This window comes from Telopea speciosissima, chromosome 3 (assembly GCF_018873765.1).
Source record: "Telopea speciosissima isolate NSW1024214 ecotype Mountain lineage chromosome 3, Tspe_v1, whole genome shotgun sequence".
Lineage (NCBI taxonomy): Eukaryota > Viridiplantae > Streptophyta > Magnoliopsida > Proteales > Proteaceae > Telopea > Telopea speciosissima.
In genome coordinates, this window is record NC_057918.1 from 25,475,854 (window position 1) to 25,497,592 (window position 21,739).

At 39.9% G+C, this 21,739-nt stretch overlaps 1 protein-coding gene across 1 annotated transcript in view; it reads right to left on the reverse strand.

Annotated features, from left to right (window-relative positions):
- Nucleotides 1–311: 311 nt before the first annotated feature.
- Nucleotides 312–21,739, reverse strand: part of LOC122655972 — a 34,975-nt gene continuing 13,547 nt past the window's right edge. The window contains exons 7-10 of the mRNA XM_043850377.1: nt 3,140–3,356; nt 977–1,106; nt 841–883; nt 312–620 (exon numbers count right to left, since the gene is read on the reverse strand). Of these exons, the coding sequence (XP_043706312.1) occupies nt 543–620; nt 841–883; nt 977–1,106; nt 3,140–3,356 (468 nt within the window). The 3' untranslated portion in view covers nt 312–542. The remainder of the gene's footprint in view (nt 621–840; nt 884–976; nt 1,107–3,139; nt 3,357–21,739) is intronic.

The following is a 21,739-nucleotide window of genomic DNA, read 5'->3' on the forward strand; positions in this document are numbered from 1 at the left end:
CTGAGACCTTGGCCCAATTTCTCCTATGGGTTGGCAATGGATTATAAGTGGGTCTGGTTAAGGTTTCAACATTGTGTTTCCCACAGGTTAATAGCTAAAGCACAACCTGAACTTGACACCATATGAACCAATACTAACTCACGAACAAGCCATGGGCTCTTATTAAGATGCCAAGAATTACCACTCGAAATTTCCCAAAGAGTGTAACCAGTCAGCTTGATTAAGCTTCTAACTGTAGGGACTTTGGTAGAGTCAAAAATCATTAAGGACCATAACTTGGATTTGATGCAAGTCGAATCAAGCTCTACCCATAACTTGTGAGACAACGCCTGATTCATCATCTGGAAATATGTCCAATAGCATTACCGATATTATCAGAGAACAGCTTCTCTACATGATTGATCATCATTTTACACAGATAATATGGTTGGCTGTGTTTAATCATCAAGCCCTTTATAATATATATAGCGTCTTAACGAAGAACCGAACATTTCAGCGTTAGCATAGATGAAGGGTGAAGAGAACCATTTCACTCGAGGCTGTCAGTACATTTCCAGCATCCTCCCCCTTAAAATAGCTTCTGCTTTTCTCACCTGCTTCACAGGTCCAATGATGAAGACCTACATGAAGCCAGATGTTAGTAACCTGATGATGGAGGATGAACTGATGACGTCGTTTGTGTAAAAATCATAGCAATAACAAAACAGCAGCTCATCATGCACCCACTTTTATAATTCCAAATTTACAGATGAGTCATGCAAGGAGATGAGTTCTGGATCAAATCAGAAAATGGTAGGTGCTATGTGCTTAAAAGTTGTTTACTAGTGAGATAAGACAAACCTTGTCAGGTGGTCCCTTGGCACCTCCGATGAGAATCTCTGCACTGTTAAGATGCAATTGAGAAAGTAAATGAAACGATTAGTCTCAACCAAAATGTGCACAAAATGGGGAAAGAAGAGAGAGAGAGAGAGCTTACTTGCAAGATTCCTTGATTGACATGATAGAAGCTCCTCTTTTTCCGATGACACGTCCCATTTTTCCTGGAGGAACATCTAACACTGACAGGATTTCCTCTTCCAGAACATTCCCTTCCACAATTAGGTAATCTGCCAGGACATAACCACATTAAAAAGAAGTACAACTTCCAGCAAATTGTCTTAATCAACCTAGGCAAATATTTAACAGCATAACCTAAAATCCCCTTGACATGTATTTCAATCACCAAATTTAAGCATGAACACAATAAATGCTATTGTTTTCTAGAAGGATATAATCAATTCTTCCCCAGCTCCATGGATAGAACTTCTATTTCTGGTTCCCCTTTGGCTCTGTTTGTTTCGGCGTAAAATTTTAACTTGAAAATTTTCCTTGGTAAATTTTACTTCGTAAATGTAAAATTTTATATGTTCAAAAATTTTTCAGTACTTTTTTTCATAAAAAAACAAGCATTGGAACACTTTTCAACATGTAAATTTTTACTAGTCAATTTTTTTGAAGTGAAAATTTTCAAGTAAAATTTTACACCGAAACAAACAGAGCCTTCGGAAAAAATTATATTTTAAGGAATATACCTTGACATGTATTTCAATCCCCGAATTTAAGCATGAACACAATAAATGCAATTGTTTTCTAGAAGGATATAATCAGTTCTTCCCCAGCTCCATGGATAGAACTTCTATTTCTGGTTCCCCTTGGGAAAAAAATTATATATAAAGGAATATGGCCACGTATGAAATACGGGACCAGTCTTCACCTGTCCATCCACTATGCCATGAATCAACCTGCTTTCCAGTGAAAAAAAACATTATGGCCGTATGTCTAAAATACGCCAACAACAGCAAAGTGGATATTCTTAAATTCAGAGAGATGTTCCCCTTCTAGTAAAAAAACTTAAGGAACTCATATCTGTAAAAGATTGATAATGCAAGGGAGAGAAGTTAACACTATTTCGTCTACCAAGGTGACTGCAGATATTCCAGGAAAAAGACGATATATTCAGAGCTGCAGTGGAATACTACAAACAACTCCACTAAGTGGATGCTTCCTATAGTTGAAGCTTAATCAGCTCAGTGTGCAATCATATTTGAAGCTTCTAGCATGTGACAGGGAAGGGATTTTGAGAAAGAAGAGTTGAAACCCTTCGGAGAGCTGAATTGAGAGTATGAACCGTGAATAAGAAGATGTCGTGTGAAAAAGACCATGAGACAGCATTTAATCTTTTTTTATATCGCATGGTAGCCATATTCACAAAGCAGAGATCCACAGTGAAGTATCTTGAGTTGACTAGTTATGGACAAGAGACAATCATATAGCCTATATCTCCATAAAATTGCTAATGCAAGTAGATAGCCTTAAAATCTGCTTTTTGAGTCATCTACACTACAACAGGGAATTTCTTTTGATAAATGAGATATCTGACTCATAAAATTTTTACCTTACCCTATGCAAAAAAAAAAATAATAATATAATACAAGTCAACTAATCATTATCCCAACTACTTAAAACTAAGCTACACAAAGTCCTGTTCTGCCATTTCACTCAATTCAGGGGCACAAAACCTGCTTTAGCTCAAAAGTACTCATGTCTTTTCTCACCACCCCACCCAAAGTCATGTTCAGCCTTTCCTTGTCCCTTTAATACCTTCAATTTGCACCATGTCAGGAGAGGTGCTTGCATATAACTTACCGGAAAGGTTCTTGGACACTAATACGGAAAGAGTTAATATTGTCATTTACAGCAAGTGTGAACCTTTCAATAGCGCATGTAAGTCTGAGTAATTTTTAAGGTAAATGGAAGAGAACCAATCAGACCCAAAGAAATAATTAATAGAAACCATATACCAATTAATGTCATGATGAATAATGCTATCAGTGTCCATAAGAGGAGGTTAGACAGAATTTACGAGGTTAGTACCAGACTACCAGTAAAATCCTTTGGTGTTTTTACATGTTTACTCCTGAACTGGAATGTAAAATGTCCTTTACATGCAGGTAACCTATCAGAAAAGTAAAGCCCATATTGACAAGCTTGCACAAAGGTTTCCCATCATTTTGATTTTAAAATATTTTTGTTTTCAGTTTGTGTCGCCAAAGCAAGAATTTCAAAAGTATTGGGACATAAATTTTTAAAAGATTGAGACCTGGAATAGGGGGGATAGGCGGCCAATCCGCGTACTCATTGTTATTGATGCAGAAACATCGGCAATAAAGTGCACCACGAACAGCTAGATGCCACAAGGATCGCTGGCTCAATTTAACCATCATCTTGTTGTAGATGCAGAGAAGAAACCGAACATCATCTGCAGCTGCACGGACCATCAGTTCAGACAATGGCCTGTACGTCCAAAACTCAGGATCCTGAAATGAATATTATAAGACATAAATTCTCATGATTATTCCAGGGAAGGAGCAGCAACCTTCTCATTAATCATTAATACCACAGAAAGATCCCAGATACAAAATAATCACCCACAAATTGGTCCTACATCTGGCTGTGATACAAAATCAATTAAATGGAGGGGGTGGGGGAGAAAGCAAACAAGCGAAAATAATCACCAGACCACAAAGTTCTTGCATTTGGATCAATCAGGACCATTCCAATCCCTTATCCTGATCCCTCAAGTTAATAATCTTGCATTTGGATCTTCTAACTATGTAAGTCAAGTACTCAACAACACAAAGATAACAGTTCTGCCCATGAATTATCAAAGACGGGTTTTAAAACTCATTAGGAATAAATTGGGAAACCCTTTGGTTTGAGGAAGACCAGCATATAAGCAGAATGTTAAGAAGTTATGAAAAGATAGGTACAAACTTTCTGACTCTTTAGTGGACAACCTCAAATTACTAATCTCGGAAATAACTTATTTCCCTCCCAAACATTAATGGAGGAACGCATTGTTCAAAAGATATAGAGATATAGAGGGATTCAAATAATTTATGTCTTTTAAATAAGGATATTTGACATTTTGATCTCCCTAACATTTTCATTAATGCAGGAACCTTTGCAAGTCCTCGTTAGAGACCTCAGAGCTGACTCCCCATTTAATGTCAAGGGATCCACACTCAATTCTCAATAAACAACTGGAGGCAAACAAGAAAATCAAGAAAAACTTTTTAAGTATGAACTGATCCCAATATGTATGATGGCAACCTGAGAGCGAGGCAAGCTGGGAACGAAAATCTCTTCCCATATGCCTCTGCTTTTACATGGATCAAATTTATCTCATCAAGCAAATAAAATTGTTGGAATATGTAATCCAGAATACCATGGGGGTATTCTGGTCTTTTTGGGGTAATTTTATTCTTCTTATATTATTAAGTTTATGTCCGCTATGTGGGTTTTAGTCTCACATCGCCTAGTTTAGTCACTTTGTAATTTTCCCTCTCTTTATAATAGAAGGGCTTACCTATCAATTAAATAATTCAAGTATTACAACTTCCATCTTCTGTTCTCTCTTTTCTCCTCTCTAAAGTTACTAGTTACAGGTCCTAGGTTTTCTACATGGTGTCAGAGCTAGGCAACCAGTGACTGATTCTCTCCAAGATTTGCAGTTTTGAGAGTCGTTTCAAAGTTCTCTGATTTATGGAGAAACCCTAGTTCATAGAAAGAAAAAAAAAAAAAGAACTAGGGTTTCTTGCTCATTTAATCTTTATCGATTTTTTTAATCTTCCACGGTCATTTGTTGGTCTTTCCTGGTTCGAAGAATTGTTCGATGGAGTTGATGGCTACTGATTTGGATTTCTGGTTGAAGAATCCTACTGCTGGTTCCTAATTCTTGTGGAATCGATTTCTGGTTCACGCTAAAGATTTATTCAGTGGATATTTCTGGAATCCTTTCTGGTATCGCTACTGCTATCGTTTCTGGTTTTCTGGAGTCGATTGGATTCCTGGTCTGATAGCTTGATCTGGAGGTGTTTACAAATAGGATTTCTGCCTCTGGTATGTCGTTTTTTTTTAATTCCTGCGTACTAGCATACCTTTAGTTTTCTATCAAGACAACACCGCCAAGGCGGCCTGGTTATCCCCTTGGTTTTCGCCGGATTTCCCTCCAGTTTTTGAAAGTGGGTTGGTATAAACCCTCTTCTCTCATGCTATTTTTCTGCCATTGATCGAGTTTGGGGCAGAAGACGACACTACAGGTGGTGTGGAATTATTTTTCTCCTTATGCGATTCAGCAGATTTGTGATATTATGCCCCTGGTTTGCTGCTGTGCAATCGAACTCTGGTTTCCTACTGTGCAATTTCCGTCTGGTTGCAGATCACCGCCTGTTCTTCTTCTCGGTTGCGAGGAGGAGAGTTTGGAGTTGTGGTTGGGTTTCGTAAGTTACTGAATGGGCTCTCGTTCTCTGCTGTTGGCTATTGACTTCTAGTGGTATCGATCCTTTGCTGGAATTTTGTTGCTGCAACTGCTGAGTCGAAGTGCTGCTGCTATTTGCTCATATCGATGTGCAATTGTCAACCTGCCTTGCTGAGTCGATTTTCTGAATTGAAGGATCTGGTAAAATAATCTCTGGTTTTTTTTGCTGATGGTGTCTGCTGCATCGATTACCCCTGCTACTGCTTAGATGGTTCTTTGCGACCCGCTGCTGATCTTCCCCTAACTTGGCCCGATGTGGCAACGTTGTCGCTGGGTTCTGTTTATTGTAGAAGGTTGGAGACGAATTTGGTTCTTCCTTTTTTACCAGATAATCTCATAAGCCCTCTTTACATATTTGTTCCTCCTTTTACTATTAATGCCCTCACATCCTTTGATGACTTTCAATTCCAAAATTACCCTTTTGCCTTTGGTGGTATTTGCAATTAGTTTTCATCTATATTACAACATGCACATTCTGGTTATTTACTAGAATGCCATTGCTTGCATAATTGGATTTCAATTTCATTGCAATTCTGCCATTCCTCAACCAATAAATGTTAATTCCCTTCATGTCCCCTTGCTTCATTATTTTCCAATAACCCCTCGAAAATTCTGGTTATTTACCAAATTGTCACTCTCCATAGCCATTATTTTACTTATTGCATCCCATTGCTTTTTGTTTACCAAAAAGCCCTTGCAAAATTCTGATTATTTACGGAACTGCCATTACTTTTTCATACATTCCCCTATTTGACTACCCAATTGACCCTTGAAAATTCTAGTTTATTACCAGTTTTCCCTTTGGCTTGGATTGTATTTAAAAGTGGATTTCCACCAAATTACAGCCATGCCATCCTTTTTTCCAACACCGTTCCCTTTCAATAATTCTAATTCCCTTCATATCCCATACATTTGGCATATACCCATAACCCCTTTGGAAGTTAATGGTATTCCCTAATTTGCCATTTCTTCCTTTTCCATTACCCTACGCACCTCTTGGAAAATTCTGGAATATTATGTTTTTGCCCTATCTCTTACATCATCTCTGTTATGTCCACATGTACTACACGTGAGGGGGGGATTATGTACAGTACACCTGCAGACATTGTAGAAGCAGAACTTATAGGACCACTTGGTGCAAAACATAGAAGATTAGAGTTTTCACCATTGCCAATGGGTATCAACTTTGTTATTGGGTTGAGTTTGCCGTAAGGGAGAGATTGAAGTATTGAAGATATTTGGTTGTTGCCTATTTTGTTCAAGTTGGGCATTAGTACCTTGTATGTGCCAACTTGAGGGGGAGTGTTAGCATTATTAGGAATTCTTTTTTCTTTAGTTCAAGCTGGATTTTACTTCTTCTCTTATTTGTATAATCCAGCTTGAGGGGGACTGTTGGAATATGTAATCCAAAATACCATGGGGGTATTCTGGTCTTTTTGGGGTAATTTTATTCTTTTTATATTATTAAGTTTATGTCGGCTATGTGGGTTTTAGTCCCACATCGCCTAGTTTAGTCACTTTGTAATTTCTATTATAAATAGAGGGGCTTACCTATCAATTAAATAATTCAAGTATTACAACTTCCATCTTCTGTTCTCTCTTTTCTCCTCTCTAAAGTTACTGGTTACAGGTCCTAGGTTTTCTACAAAAATCATTTTTATCTCCTGGAGGATATTAGAGCACGGCCCTTGGATCAAAACAGCATTTCCCACATTAACTCTTTCCTCAAATCACTAATCATTGGTAGTCCTTAAGCTTTGCCATAAGAGTAGTTGGAGATCACCAAGCCCCCAAGGACAAAGCCTTCCATTAGACATTGACCAAAAGAGCAACAGTGTATGCAACAAACATCAGCAAGGGCCTCAATCCCAACTGACAACAACAACATAGCCTAATCCCAACTAAATGGGTTGGCTATATGGATCCTTGCTCTCCAATCAGCTCTATTCGAAGTCATACCAGATACGAGACCTAAGGTATGCATGTCTTTCCTCACCACTTCACTTAGAGTTATTTGAGGTCTACCCCTGGCTCTTTTAGTTCCTTGAATCTGAATCAAATCACTCCTTCGACTGGAGCATCCCAAGGCCTCCATTGAACATGGTCATGCCACCTCAAACGACTCTCTCGTAGCTTATCATGTATCAGAGCTACTCCCAACTCAGCTCTAATATGATCATTCCTTATGTTAGCCTTCCTAGTTTTCCCACACATCCATATCAACATCCTCATCTTCGCTACACTTAGTTTATCTATATGATGCTTCTTAATTGCCCAACATTCTACACCATACATCATAGCCGGTCATATCGCAGTCCTATAAAATTTCCCTTTAAGCTTTAAAGGAACACGCCGATCACACAGTACTTCGGACGCACCTCTCTACTTCATCCATCCTCTTCTAATTCCTTGGGAAACATCATCCTCTATATCACCTTCTTTATATACAATAGAGCCTAGATATCTAAAATAATCACTTTGAAAAATCTCCCTCTCATCAATATTGACACCTTCCTTTGTTCTACTTATCTTAAGACCTTTTGATTCCAAAGTAGATCTCCATAACTCTAACTTGGAGTTAATCCCTGCTTTTGTCTCATCCATCAACAGATTCAACAAAATATCATCAGCAAAAAGCATTCACCAAGGAACCTCATCTTGTATGTCTCTAGTTAAATCATCCAAGATAAGCACAAACAAATAAGGGCTGAGATTTTCCTAACTCCCTGGGCTGGGACTCTTTCCTCTTACTTTCATTTCAGTTTTTCACACTTCTCATCTCTTATGTCTTCATTTCTTGCTTTTCTCTTACTTTAATTTCCTAGGATCCATGTAGCCAACCCCATTTAGATGGGATAAGGCTTAGTTTGTTGTTGTTGTATTTACGTGGCACCCTTCTCTTCTCTAGTATATGCCAAATTAGCTCTCTAAGGACTCCGTCGTAGATTTTTCAAGGTCAATAAAGACCATATGAAGATTCTTTTTGCCCTCTTTATACCTTTCCATAACTCCTAAGTAAAAATATAGCTTCCGTAGTAGATCTTTCAGGCATTAAACAATCTCCAAAATAGTAGTTTCCTTTCTCAAGTCGGTTTCAATAACCCTCTCCGATAACTTCATCGTATGACTCATTAGTTTTATGCCTCTATAGTTATAGTAGCTTTGAATATCACATTTATTTTTGTAAACCAGGACCACAATGTTTCTCCTCCATTCATTTGCCATTTTCTTTGAACTCATAATGTTGTTAAACAGCTTGATTAACCAGGCTAAACCACAGAGTCCTAGGCTTTTCCACACTTCTATTGGGACTCCGTTTGGACTTGGTGCCTTGCCTACTTTCATCTTTCTTAAAGCTTCTTTTACTTCAGCCACCCTAATTTTGTGTATATATCTACGAGACTACGACACATGGTGTCTAGATGAGATAGGCAGCCGTGTGGAGCACTATTACTCAAAAAGTATTCATTTAGTAGGCTGTCAAAATACTCTTTCCATCGCACCTTAATTTCCTCATCTCTTATTAGTACTTTACCATTTTCACTTTTAATATATCTAACATGGTCGAAATCTCTACTCATCCTTTCTCTTACTTTAGCTATCTTATAGATAGCTTCTTCCCCTTCCTTTGTATTCAGATTGTTATAAAGATCCTCATATTTTCTCGCCCTTGCTTTCCCACAATCTTCTTAGCTTCATTTCTGAAAAATTTATACCTTTCTAGGTCCTCTACTTTTTTAGTCCTTTACCATGTCTTAAAACTAGTTTGCTTAGTCTTAATGGCTGCTTGAACTTCATCATCCCACCACCAAGTCCCTAGGGGCATAGCTTAAAGTATCGCACCGTATCATATTGTATCGGCCGATACGTATCGGTATCATAGGGTATCGATACGATACGATGAAATACGTATCTTTTTTTTGAAAAAAAAAATGGTATTGATCAGTAACGCATTGTATTGGTCGATACGGCTCAAAACGATACGATACGAATGATTTAAGGTTGAAAAAAATTAAAGTATCGGGGCACACGTGACTTCAATTTTGTGACCTCTTCGTTCTCTTCTTTCAAATTTCATGCTTGGGGCTTTGATTCCTTGCTAAAAAAAGGAAACGAATCAAGGAAACAAACCGCACTTTGGTTGAATCAACACTCATATATTTCAAATTAAAGAGCTCCACAGAAAAAAAAAATTATGTTTCTGAAGAACTTATTTTTTTGCTTAAATCTCTACTTTTAGATGATTTAGGTAAAACTAACACTCTTCATGGCAATAGACTATTACTACAAAACCTCATCTTTTATAACAATTTAAATTTAATGCACTTGTTTGGTTATACCTTATTCTCTATTTTAGTGTTTATGCATGATACATGTTATATATTGCTTCTTTATATTGTTTTTTGCTCCAAAAGTGTATTGCCATGTGTATCTTCATCATTTCCATGCGTGTCTATAGCGTACAATACGTATCTCTAATACGATACACCATCTCTCTTAAAATCACCCCACTGATACGATACGTGATACTGATACTTTAAACCTTGCCTAGGGGAATGACGTTTACCTTTTGATTCCCCTAGTACCTCCTTGGCAACCTTCTTAATACACGTCGTCATCTCGTTCCACATCGTATTGGTGTCTCCTTCAAAGTCCCACTTTCCTTATTTGGCCACTTTGTCAATAAATGGATTCAAGGACTCACCTTTTAAGCTCCACCACCTTATCTTAGGGCAAATAGGCTCCTCCTCCCATCTTATGATTATGCATAATGAGGCAAATATCCAAGACCACCAATCTATGTTGAGTGGTTAAGCTCTCCCCAGGTATAACCTTACAGTCTTAACAAAACAATCGGTCGGACCTTCTTGTTAAGCAGGAATCAATTGGCTGGTATGATGCCCACTTTTGTAAGTCACTAAATGCTCCTGTCTCTTTTCAAATAAAGTGTTCACAATGGATAAATCATAAGCTATCGCAAAGTCTAAAATTGAGATCCTTTCCTCATTCCTCTCTCCAACTCCAACCTCAATGAACGCTTTCATAGCCTCTACGATCTCTCCCAACATGTCCATTTAGTTCACCCCCTATAATAATCTTTTCTCCTTGACTAAAACCTTACACTAATCCATTCATGCAATCCCAAAATTGTAACTTACTACTTTCATCCAATCTTACTTGGGGTGTGTAAACGCTAATTATATTGACAGTCTCTTTCTCCAACACAAGCTTGATGGATATAATCCTATCTACAAATCTTTTAATATCCACCATGTCATTCTTTTAATCTTTATCCACTACTATGCCCACTCCATTTCTTAATGCAAGACCAAATCTATAAGAATCAACTAGACCTAATCTCACAACAATATCTCAAGAACAGTCAAATCACTCAAGTCAACAGAAAAGTCAACCTTCTCAAATGAAGGCCAAACTCTAGGATTCAATCACAAACAATGAGGTTAGACACCGTTCAAAAGATCAGAGAGAGATAACGATTAGTTTGGGAGTAATTGAAGAATTTCAAATCTGCAATAGAAAACCCAGCAGATAATAAATATGAAATTAAATCCAATCCAAGAGCAGGATTGAACCCAAACTATCGAGTTTAGCTCTCAGTAGAATCAATCAAAACCCCAAAATTTGAGACAAATCCGATGGCTGGATATAAAGTAATTAAACAATCATTAAATCTGGAACTCAAAAATAGCAGGTTTGAGAGATTTTTACGTAACAGAAAATTGACTGATCAGAAAACCACCAAACCAAGGTCGAGTGGCACTCTAGGGGGACTCTTTTAAGTCCCAAAGATTGGCCCTGATCTGGCGGTTGGACATACATGGGGGGATCAAATCAGTTCAGGGAAATAGCACTCAAAAACAGAGCAATCGTAGGTATTAATTCAGGCTCTTCTATTGCAGACTGATAAGACTAAATAGAATGGGGATAATAATAATAGACAGAAGGATGATTGAACCAGTTAGAAACCCAGAGAAATAACTCAGCATTAGTATATCAATCAATTAAAAACTCAAAACAGAACCTAGCTGGCGGCAAAACAGAGTAAAGGAAAGAAGAATGAATCAATTAATCACTCGCAGGTCTCAGGTCTCTTACCCCTACCGTCTCTCACAGCTCTTGGCCAAAGGCCCAAAAGGCAACTCAAACTCAATGCATTAATCAAAATACTATGGGTTATTCAGCCTTACAATGTATTTATTGCAATGAAACAAACTGAAATCAGACTACTATTATGACTAGTGAGTATTGTTATTAGCTAAATCAAGGTTCGAGAACTCGCGAGATCTCGCCGAGATCTCGCCGAGTTTCTCGGTTTTGGGCAAAACCAAGTCGAGTTCCTAGTCGGTACAAAAACTACAATTTCTCGACCGAGATCTCGGTGATATCTCGAAGGTGAAAATCATGGTTTTTTTAGTACAAAAACCAATATCTCGCAGAGATCTCGCGAGATCTCGGTTGGGCCCAAAGATGCTAGTTAGTTGTATTTAGCCCAATTTTCACCCAAAAACCATTTCCAACATAAGAGAGAGCAGGAACAGAAGTTCTTAGGCTCTAAACCAAGGGGAAAAAACCAGTCATACATGCCTCAAACTCAATATGACAGTAGCAGTGGATCTTACACCTCATACCAACAGCCTTCCATGTACCCTAAGATAGGGAGATTGGTATATGTTGATCAGAAGACTTATATGGAAGCTGTGTCACACTATTTGCAACACTATAGCAATTCCATGACATGGGAATTATATGTGGATCGATATAGGGATGAATTTCTTGTTCAATCTCATTTTATGTAACAAATTAAGTGAACATTGATGTAATGTACATTTTATTTGAATGTTTTGATTGATGTGTGCTAATTAGAATGTTTTGATTGCTAATTTGCTATGTTTTACTAAATTATATATAGATTATGTTGTTTTAGACTTTTAGTACGACTCTGTCGCCTACCAACCTATGGTCCAAAGTGAAACTCATATTTGGACTTGTTTTTTGGCAAACTGGGCATGCCATTGTGTTTAAATGGCCTCGAAATAGGCTGGATACCAAGTTTCGGACCCAAAATATGTGTACAACCCACCGAGTTGGGGGTCCGAGTCCAAAAAAAAATTGCACCAACTCGCCGAGATCTCGGCGAGATCTCGGCTCGACTCGGTTTCTGGCCTAGCCGAGATGCCACCGAGACCCGAGTTCTCGAACCTTGAGCTAAATAACTACTGAAACCAAATAGGAATTAAATATGCTAAATCCTACTAGAACTAGGACTGATTAAAATAAACTAATAGTTAAAAACAACTCTCTGGACGGCTCCAACGAGCTGGATAATGGGCTGGGCCATTAATCTGGCCCCCTCCTTCTCTTGCGAGTATACTTGAGACCCACCATCCTATCTACATCACTTCTATTACTTTGGTCTCCTGTACACCAAAGTTTAAAGTCATCCAACACCTTAGCTTTTTTACCTTTCCATCTAGTCTCTTGAAAACAAGCAATATTAATCCTTCTTCTCCTAATAACATCTACCAACTCTAGACTCTTACCCATTAGGGATCCAATGTTCCAAGATGCTAATCTAATCCTACGTTTTTGGACTAGTTTCTTTACTCGCACTTGTCCACTATATGAAAACCCTTGCCTACTTGTCACCGCATCCGGGCATCTACATGGCGAGTCGCTTATAGTGGACGCCCTAGTAGACAGTCGATAGGACATGATAAACAATAAAATTACTCATAAAATAAGATCCATGCAAAAGTAATTGGCTGAATATATTACGGTGCCGGCTGCCTACCTGACGCACAACAATCCCAACCGACCCCCCTCCAAAGAAAAATAATTAAAGAATAATCTATATTATGAAAAAAATATATCATATACCTTTATAACAAACCACTTCCTGAAACTTCTAGTGTTTTCCCATTTGAGACAGTTGAGCTGATTAGATGGTGGAACAGGAGGTATTTTCAGAAATATGGCCAACATACTTTGAAAATCTACTTTATGAGCAACTCTTGGAAGCATCCAGGAAGTAAGAAGACCTAAAAGAATCTTAAGCCAAAAAGGTAAAGTGCCAAAAGCATTTGAAATTACATTGTAAAAGTGTCCGCTCTGCTCTAGCCATATAACTAGTGAGGTTGTCAAGCAATATATTTTAACAGGTGGGAGAGTGTTTGCAAATTTTTGAAAAGTAAATCTTGATAAATACTCTCTTAGAGCAATTTGAGCCTATCTAGAAAAGCATAACTTCAGCAGAGAAAGCAATAGTAATTATCCAACATCACTCGGCAAGGTGATGCAGATTCATCACCAAAATAAGCTTGCTTTATTAGGGATAAGTCTAGGGTTGGGTTATATACACGTTGGGCCTTTGATCCCAAGGGTTTTCAATGTAATAGGTCACTTTTATGGACCTAAAGTATGGGTAATTAGGTTGCATATGGGATTAGCTTCTATACTTATTTTATTTTCATGTTTTAGTGTTTTAAATTGAACCAGTCCAAAACTGGTTTGAACCAGTGGTTCAATTTAAGTGACTTGAGTTGCCTTTCTTTTATTTGTTTTGCATTATAATTTTGGGTCCACGCCTCGCCACGAATTTGAGAGGCTGTGATTTTTAATAGAGTCGGCTAGGGGCTTCTTAGTCTCCTAGTCTGATTAGGAATTTGGCTTTAGGCCTTTAATAAAAGCCATTTGTGGGACTCCTCTTTCCCCTATTGAATGTTTGAAAAATTATTCTAAGCTGCTGCTGCAATTTGTCTTCTCCATTGGAGTTTTGTCTTGTGTCTGATCAAGGCTGGTAGGATTGGTGTTTGATCCAATCAACACCTTGCGATGTGAAGCCCGGGTGATTCCTTTGAAGCTCTCTTTTCAAGTTCTGATTTTTATTCAAGTTTTCGCATTCAAACAAGCTGCCAAGGTTCGAGAACTCGCGAGATCTCGCCGAGTTTCTCGGTTTTGGGCAAAACCGAGTCGAGTTCCTAGTCGGTACAAAAAACTACAATTTCTCGACCGAGATCTCGCCGAGATCTCGGTGTCGGTGATATCTCGAAGGTGAAAATCATGGTTTTTTTAGTACAAAAAAACCAATATCTCGCAGAGATCTCGGCGAGATCTCGGTTGGGCCCAAAGATGCTAGTTAGTTGTATTTAGCCCAATTTTCACCCAAAAACCATTTCCAACATAAGAGAGAGCAGGAACAGAAGTTCTTAGGCTCTAAACCAAGGGGAAAAAACCAGTCATACATGCCTCAAACTCAATATGATAGTAGCAGTGGATCTTACACCTCATACCAACAGCCTCCCATGTACCCTAAGATAGGGAGATTGGTATATGTTGATCAGAAGACTTATATGGAAGCTGTGTCACACTATTTGCAACACTATAGCAATTCCATGACATGGGAATTATATGTGGATCGATATAGGGATGAATTTCTTGTTCAATCTCATTTTATGTAACAAATTAAGTGAACATTGATGTAATGTACATTTTATTTGAATGTTTTGATTGATGTGTGCTAATTAGAATGTTTTGATTGCTAATTTGCTATGTTTTACTAAATTATATATAGATTATGTTGTTTTAGACTTTTAGTACGACTGTCGCCTACCAACCTATGGTCCAAAGTGAAACTCATATTTGGACTTGTTTTTGGCAAACTGGGCATGCCATTGTGTTTAAATGGCCTCGAAATAGGCTGGATACCAAGTTTGCACCCAAAATATGTGTACAACCCACCGAGTTGGGGGTCCGAGTCCAAAAAAAAAAAATTGCACCAACTCGCCGAGATCTCGGCTCGACTCGGTTTCTGGCCTAGCCGAGATGCCACCGAGACCCGAGTTCTCGAACCTTGCAAGCTGCTGCCAAGGATTCTCTGCAACAACAGTGAGTTTGAAGCATCCCATCCCCTACAATTCTTCTTCTAATCCTCTCACAGCCCAAACCCTAAATTCCCCCTTATTGTTTTCAACTTTCCCAAGATCTAAAGTCTGCCCAGACCTAACCAGCCATCAAAACCCTCCCATATTTGGATCGAATTCTCCACTCACCAATTGGGGAACTCGATCCAAGTCTGGTTCACTTTTGACCACTCTAAACCCTAGATTCCATCATCTTCCACCTTTCAAAAACCCAAAACCCTAAACCTAACCTGTTGCCAATTCATTCCAACACACTTTCCACCATTAAAACTTAGCGTAACCTTCACTATAGACTCCCGTACATCAACTTGACCTAACCCTACCATCAAACCCTAACCCTAAGTTCACAATTTCACCTATTTTGACCTAGCCAAATTGCCTAGTTCATAGCAGATCCTGGTTATTGGCTTCTCGATGGTCTCCTACCAATCTAATCACTTTTGTGCGCCCATAGCAACCCTCAGTTTTGTTTTGAGATTTATGTGTGGGAAAATGATTTTCAATACATGTAAAATGTGCCTCTCATATTGCCATACTCTAGAATGAATTTTATTAAAATTGAGAAACCTGCTCGAGCCAATCCTAACCCAAGCAAACCCGAGCATAGCTGTTGGCATAAATGATTTTGATTGGCTTGGTATTGGGCTCAACAATCCCAAAACTGAGGTCAGGTTGTGCTCGGACCATCCTTCCAGCCCGCCCAATCGACCTGATGCTCAACCCTCAAAATTAGGGTCGACCATTCGAGTCGAATTGACCGATTCTGCCTATGGACAGATTTAAAATTAGGGAAAGCTTGGATGATCTATTCATCCCAAGCACTCTTTATTTATAAGAGTAATAAAACAGTAAACATCTGTACGGTAGCAATGTGGGACTAAACCACATAATACAAAACTAATAAAATAACAAAGAAAAGAGGTCCAGAATACCCCCACGGTATTCTGGCCATATATCTAACACTCCCCCTCAAGTTGGAGCACATATATCATGCATGCCCAACTTGACTAAGATAGGATGAAACAGCTTGCTACTAAGTCCCTTAGTGAACACATCAGCCAGTTGATCAGTAGACTTCACAAAGGGAACACAAATGAGGCCGCCCTCAAGCTTCTCCTTGATGAAATGTCGGTCAACCTCCACGTGTTTAGTACGATCATGCTGGACAGGGTTATGAGCAATGCTAATGGCTGCTTTATTGTCACAATAAAGCATCATGGGAAGATGGACAGCAACACCGATATCCTGCAATAATCCTCTAAGCCACAGAAGTTCACAAATTCCTTGGGCCATCGCACGAAACTCGGCTTCAGCACTGGACCTAGCCACAACATTCTGCTTCTTGCTACGCCATGTGACAAGGTTCCCACCAACAAAGGAACAGTAACCAGAGATAGATTTCCTGTTAGGAGAACCAGCCCAATCGGCATCAGTATAGGCTTCAATCTTAAGGTGACCCGTGGGAGATAGAAAGATTCCCTTTCCTGGAGCAGACTTCAAATACCTCAAAATACGACGGACTGCATCCATATGAGATGAATAGGGATCATGCATGAACTGGCTCACCAAACTCACAGCAACTGCAATGTCAGGTCGTGTGTGAGAAAGGTAGATTAACTTGCCCACTAACCGCTAATAAACACCCTTGTCAACAGGCTCACCCTCTTTCTCCCTAAGTTTTGTAGTAGCTTCCATAGGGGTATCTGAAGGATGACAGCCTAGCAGCCCTGTTTCAGTCAATAGATCAAGGACATATTTTCTTTAAGAAAAAAAGATGCCCTTTGAAGAGCGAGTACTTCTATCCCTAGAAAATATTTCAGAGGACCAAGATCTTTGACCTCAAACTCAAGGCCAAGGAGGAGCTTCAAATCCCTGATAGCATCACCATCATTACCAGTGACCACAATATCATCCACATAGACTATTAGAAGAGTTACCTTGTCACCAACTCGTCTGATAAACAAAGTGCGATCAGCATTACTCTGCCTATAAGCTGCTGAAATCATAGCCTTGTGAAATCTGCCAAACCATGCCCTAGGTGACTGTTTCAGCCCATAAAGTGCACGCTTCAGTCTACAGACCTTGCCCTTTGTCCTGTCATCAGAGAAGCCTGGTAGAATGTCCATATATACCTCCTCCTCAAGCTCCCCATGGAGGAAGGCATTCTTTACATCTAACTGTTGAAGATCCCACCCAAGATTTACAAAGACAAGATAATAGCACCGGACGTGTTGAGCCGCATCGGTGCAAAGGTCTCCGATAGTCAACTCCATAAGTTTGAGTGAACCCCTTTGCAACCAGGACGTGCCTTATATCGATCCACGTAACCATCGCTCTTCGTTTGACCACGAAGACCCATCTACATCCAACTGGTTTCTTTCCCGGAGGAAGAGTCACAAGCTCCCATGTATTATTTTTATGTAGTGCTCTCATTTCTTCCAACATTGTTGCCTTCCACTTTCCATCTGTAGATGCTTCCTGCCAAGTTTTAGGAATCGAAACAGAAGAAAGAGAAGATACAAAAGCACGAAAAGATGGAGAAAGAGAACTATAAGAAACAACAGGAGATATGGGATGTAAAGTACAAGTCCTAGTACCTTTGCGGTGAGCAATAGGTAGGTCGGAAGAAGAGGGATTACCAGGAGATGGAGGATATGGATCTGGAGCCGGCAATTGGATGGGTATTGGTGCTAAAGTGGATTGCAACTGCCCTCTGCTGGTTCTGCCCCTTGTGTAGGTGCGTATGTTGGAGTTGTCAATTCTCTTCTGAAATTCACCAATAGTTCTCTGGACTGGAGTCAACTCCCCCTGAATAGGAACATTAACAATACTATTTTCTATGGTCTCCCCTTATAAAGGATTCCCATTAGGTGAGGGAGAAACAGCCGGAGGAGGTTGGACATCAACCAAAGGAGGTTAGGCATCAGTCAAAGGAGGCTGGGCAGCAGCCGTGGGTGCCGTCAAAGGAGGCTGGACAGCAGCCAGAGGAACCTCTAGTGGAGGAATCTCAAAGGGCACATCTTCACTAGAACTCTCCCCTTGAAGAGGTGGTGAAGAATAATAAGAAAGGGTCTCATGGAAAACAACATCCATACTCACCAAGGTACGACGGAAAGGGGGATGGTAACACTTATAACCTTTCTGGGTTGGAGAATAACCCAAGAAAATACAACGGAGCCCACGAGGCTCAAGCTTGCCTGGAGATCTGGTATCCCTAGCATAACATACACACCCAAATACTTTGGGAGGGACAATAAAGGAGGAATGGCCCAGCAAAATATCAGAGGGGGTACGGGTATTAAGAACCCGAGAAGGGAGCCTATTGATGAGATAGGCGGCAGTGAGAACAGCATCCCCCCAATATTGAGAAGGAACATTCCTCGCAAACATCAAAGCCCGGGCCATTTCCAACAAGTGGCGGTTTTTTCTTTCTGCCACACCATTCTGGGCAGGGGTATCAACACAACTAGTTTGGTGAATAATGCCATGATCAGCCAAATATTTTTGAAACTGTGATTCAGTAAACTCGGTTCCATTATCACTTCTCAATATTTGGAGAGTAGCCTGGAACTGAGTTTGAATCATCTTATGAAAATGCTGAAAACATAAGAAAACCTGATTTTTAGTGTGCAAAAGATGTACCCAAGTGTTCCGAGAATGACAATCAATAAAAGAGACAAACCAGCAATGACCAGAAATAGAGGGCTTGCGACTAGGGCCCCAAACATCAGAATGTACCAAATTAAAACAAGAAGAACTCTTTTTATTTGAAATAGGATAAGTTGAACGTGTCTGTTTGGCCAGAACATAAGCCTCACAAAAAAAGTCATCCTTAGTATGTAGGGTGACCAAACTAGGAAATAAATGAGCTAAAATTCCTAAAGGGGGGTGACCTAACCGAGAGTGCCACTGGTAAAGTTCAGAAGAGACCAAGGAGTTCTGATGCAGCGGAGAAGGCAATGGTGGTGGAGAGAAGCGACCGTCATCAAGCAGGTACAAGCCACCATGCACTTTACCCAATCCAATCGTCTTCCCAGAGTCCAGATCCTGAAACACACAATGAGATGGAAAAAAAGTGACTTTGCAGTTAAGATCACGAGTAATACTACTAATGGAAAGAAGGTTAGTAGTAAAATAAGGAATATATAAAACAGAAGACAAGGGAAGAGAGGAAGTGCAGTTGATGAGTCCTTTTCCAGATATTGAAGAAAGGGACCCATCAGCCACTTTGACCTTATCTTTCCAGTGGGAGAATATCTGTGAAGCAGGACTAGAGGAACCGGTCATATGATCTGTAGCTCCAGGAATCTATGATCCAAGGATGGGAAGCCACAGAAGCACAATGACCTACAAATGGAATAACTGACCGGGCAAAGTGTGAACCTAAAGGAACCGAGGAATTGGCGATGGCGATGTAGTAGAGCGGCGGTGAAGTCCCGAGCATACGTAGGAGGGCCTCGTAAATCATCCTGGGATAGACCAGTGTCAGTAGTAGGGGCTGCAGTAACAGTCTCAGTCTAATGGGCCTTGGTCTTTGTCTTTATCTTTGTCTTGGCAGCCCGTTTAGCTTCAAAATCAGCCGGTTTCCCATTAAGTTTCCAGCACTTCTCTTTGGTGTGATAGGGTTTGTGACAGTGCTCACAAACAACAGTCCCTGTAGTAGAATCACCAAGAGAAGCAGTGCCACTAGGTGCAGAAGGGGCCGGGGCAGCAGCCTTGAGAGCTGATCTATCAGTAATAGGAAGGTGCAACATGACAGCCCTACGGTTCTCCTCAGATGAAACCAATGCATAAGATTGTTCGAGTGTGGGAAAAGGCTTATAGCCCAACACTTGAACACGAATTGGATCATACTCCACATTCAAGCCAGCCAAAAAATCATAGACCCTGATCTTGTCCACATGCTTCTTATAGGAAGCAATATCAGCAACTGTAGACGGGTGGAAGTCAAAGAAGTGGTCTAATTGCTGCCACAGACTGCGTAGAGTAGCATAGTACTTCGAAACTGAAAGTTCACCTTGAGTGGTATGGAGGACCTTCTGCCTAAGTTCATATACCGGGCATCATTGCCAAGCTACCCGTAGGTTTCCTTGCAAGCAGCCCAAATGCAGGTAGTGTGTCTAGAAGAAGAAAGTTGTGCTGCAAATCTGTAGTCATTGAACCAATTAAGTAGGACATGAGAACACCATTATTAGCAAGCCACCTGTCCTGAGCAGGGCCTGGGGCAGTAGGTTGAACACTAGTGCCATTAATATGGCTGGTGAGACCACGGCCAGCAATGGCAAAAGAGCCAGATCTGGACCATAAAAGGTAATTCGAGCCATCAAGTTTAATAGGATTTGGTGTGAAGTCGTGGTAGTCATCTTGTGGTGACCATCGGTAGGTGGCTCGATCTCAAGTAGTCAAGAATCGAGAGAGTCACCCATACCGCCAATAAAGAAGTCCAATAATGTCTTCAGTGAAGGCTGAACTAACTCCAAAAATCAGAGACAGCAGCAGTGAAGAGTCCTATATCGATAATGTCAGGGTTTTTTTGATAAAACCTGAATTGCTGAAATCGATGAGGATAATAAGGAGTCCAAAATTCTGCAGAAAAATTGCTTCAACTGAGGTCAATTAACCCTCTATACTGGAAGAAACAGCCTGCAGAAAAATCAAGAACACTGGGCTGCAACAACTCCAAGATCGATAGGTGTCAGGGTTTTGCAAAAAAACCCTGTGATAGTAGGATCGATCTCAAGGAGGTCTTCAAATCTGTAGATAAGAACTGAACCAATAAAAAAGGAATCCTGCTGCAGTTTGTGGTCTTCAAAGGAAGGAGTTAATGCCTTGTAGTTGTTGTAGAAGCAAGCTCCAAAAAAAAACTGAAGATGCAATATCGCAGACAGGCTTGGCAGGTCCTTATCGAGCAGAATTATAGTGCATAAAAGAGGTAATGGGGGCAACAACTGGATCGTATGATCACCTCATCAGTGCTGCCCTACATGGGAATGGAGAACAAGGGAGAAGAAAGAGAGAACTAGAAGAGAAGAAGATCGAAAGAGAGAGGGAGAAGAAAACTGAAATTTGAAGGAGGGGTTTTGTCCCTAACTCGAAATCTGCTCTGATACCATGTGGACAGATTTAAAATTAGGGAAAGCTTGGATGATCTATTCATCCCAAGCACTCTTTATTTATAAGAGTAATAAAACAGTAAACATCTGTACGGTAGCAATGTGGGACTAAACCACATAATACAAAACTAATAAAATAACAAAGAAAAGAGGTCCAGAATACCGTGGGGGTATTCTGGCCATATATCTAACACTGCCAATTCTGATCCAATCTTCAAACCCTCGACACTTAGGGCAAGATGCACAGGTAAAGCCAAAATGAAAGCATTCTGACATTGTTACAAATTCCAACCTTTAAATGGAAGGGGATTAGGTAACATGATTAC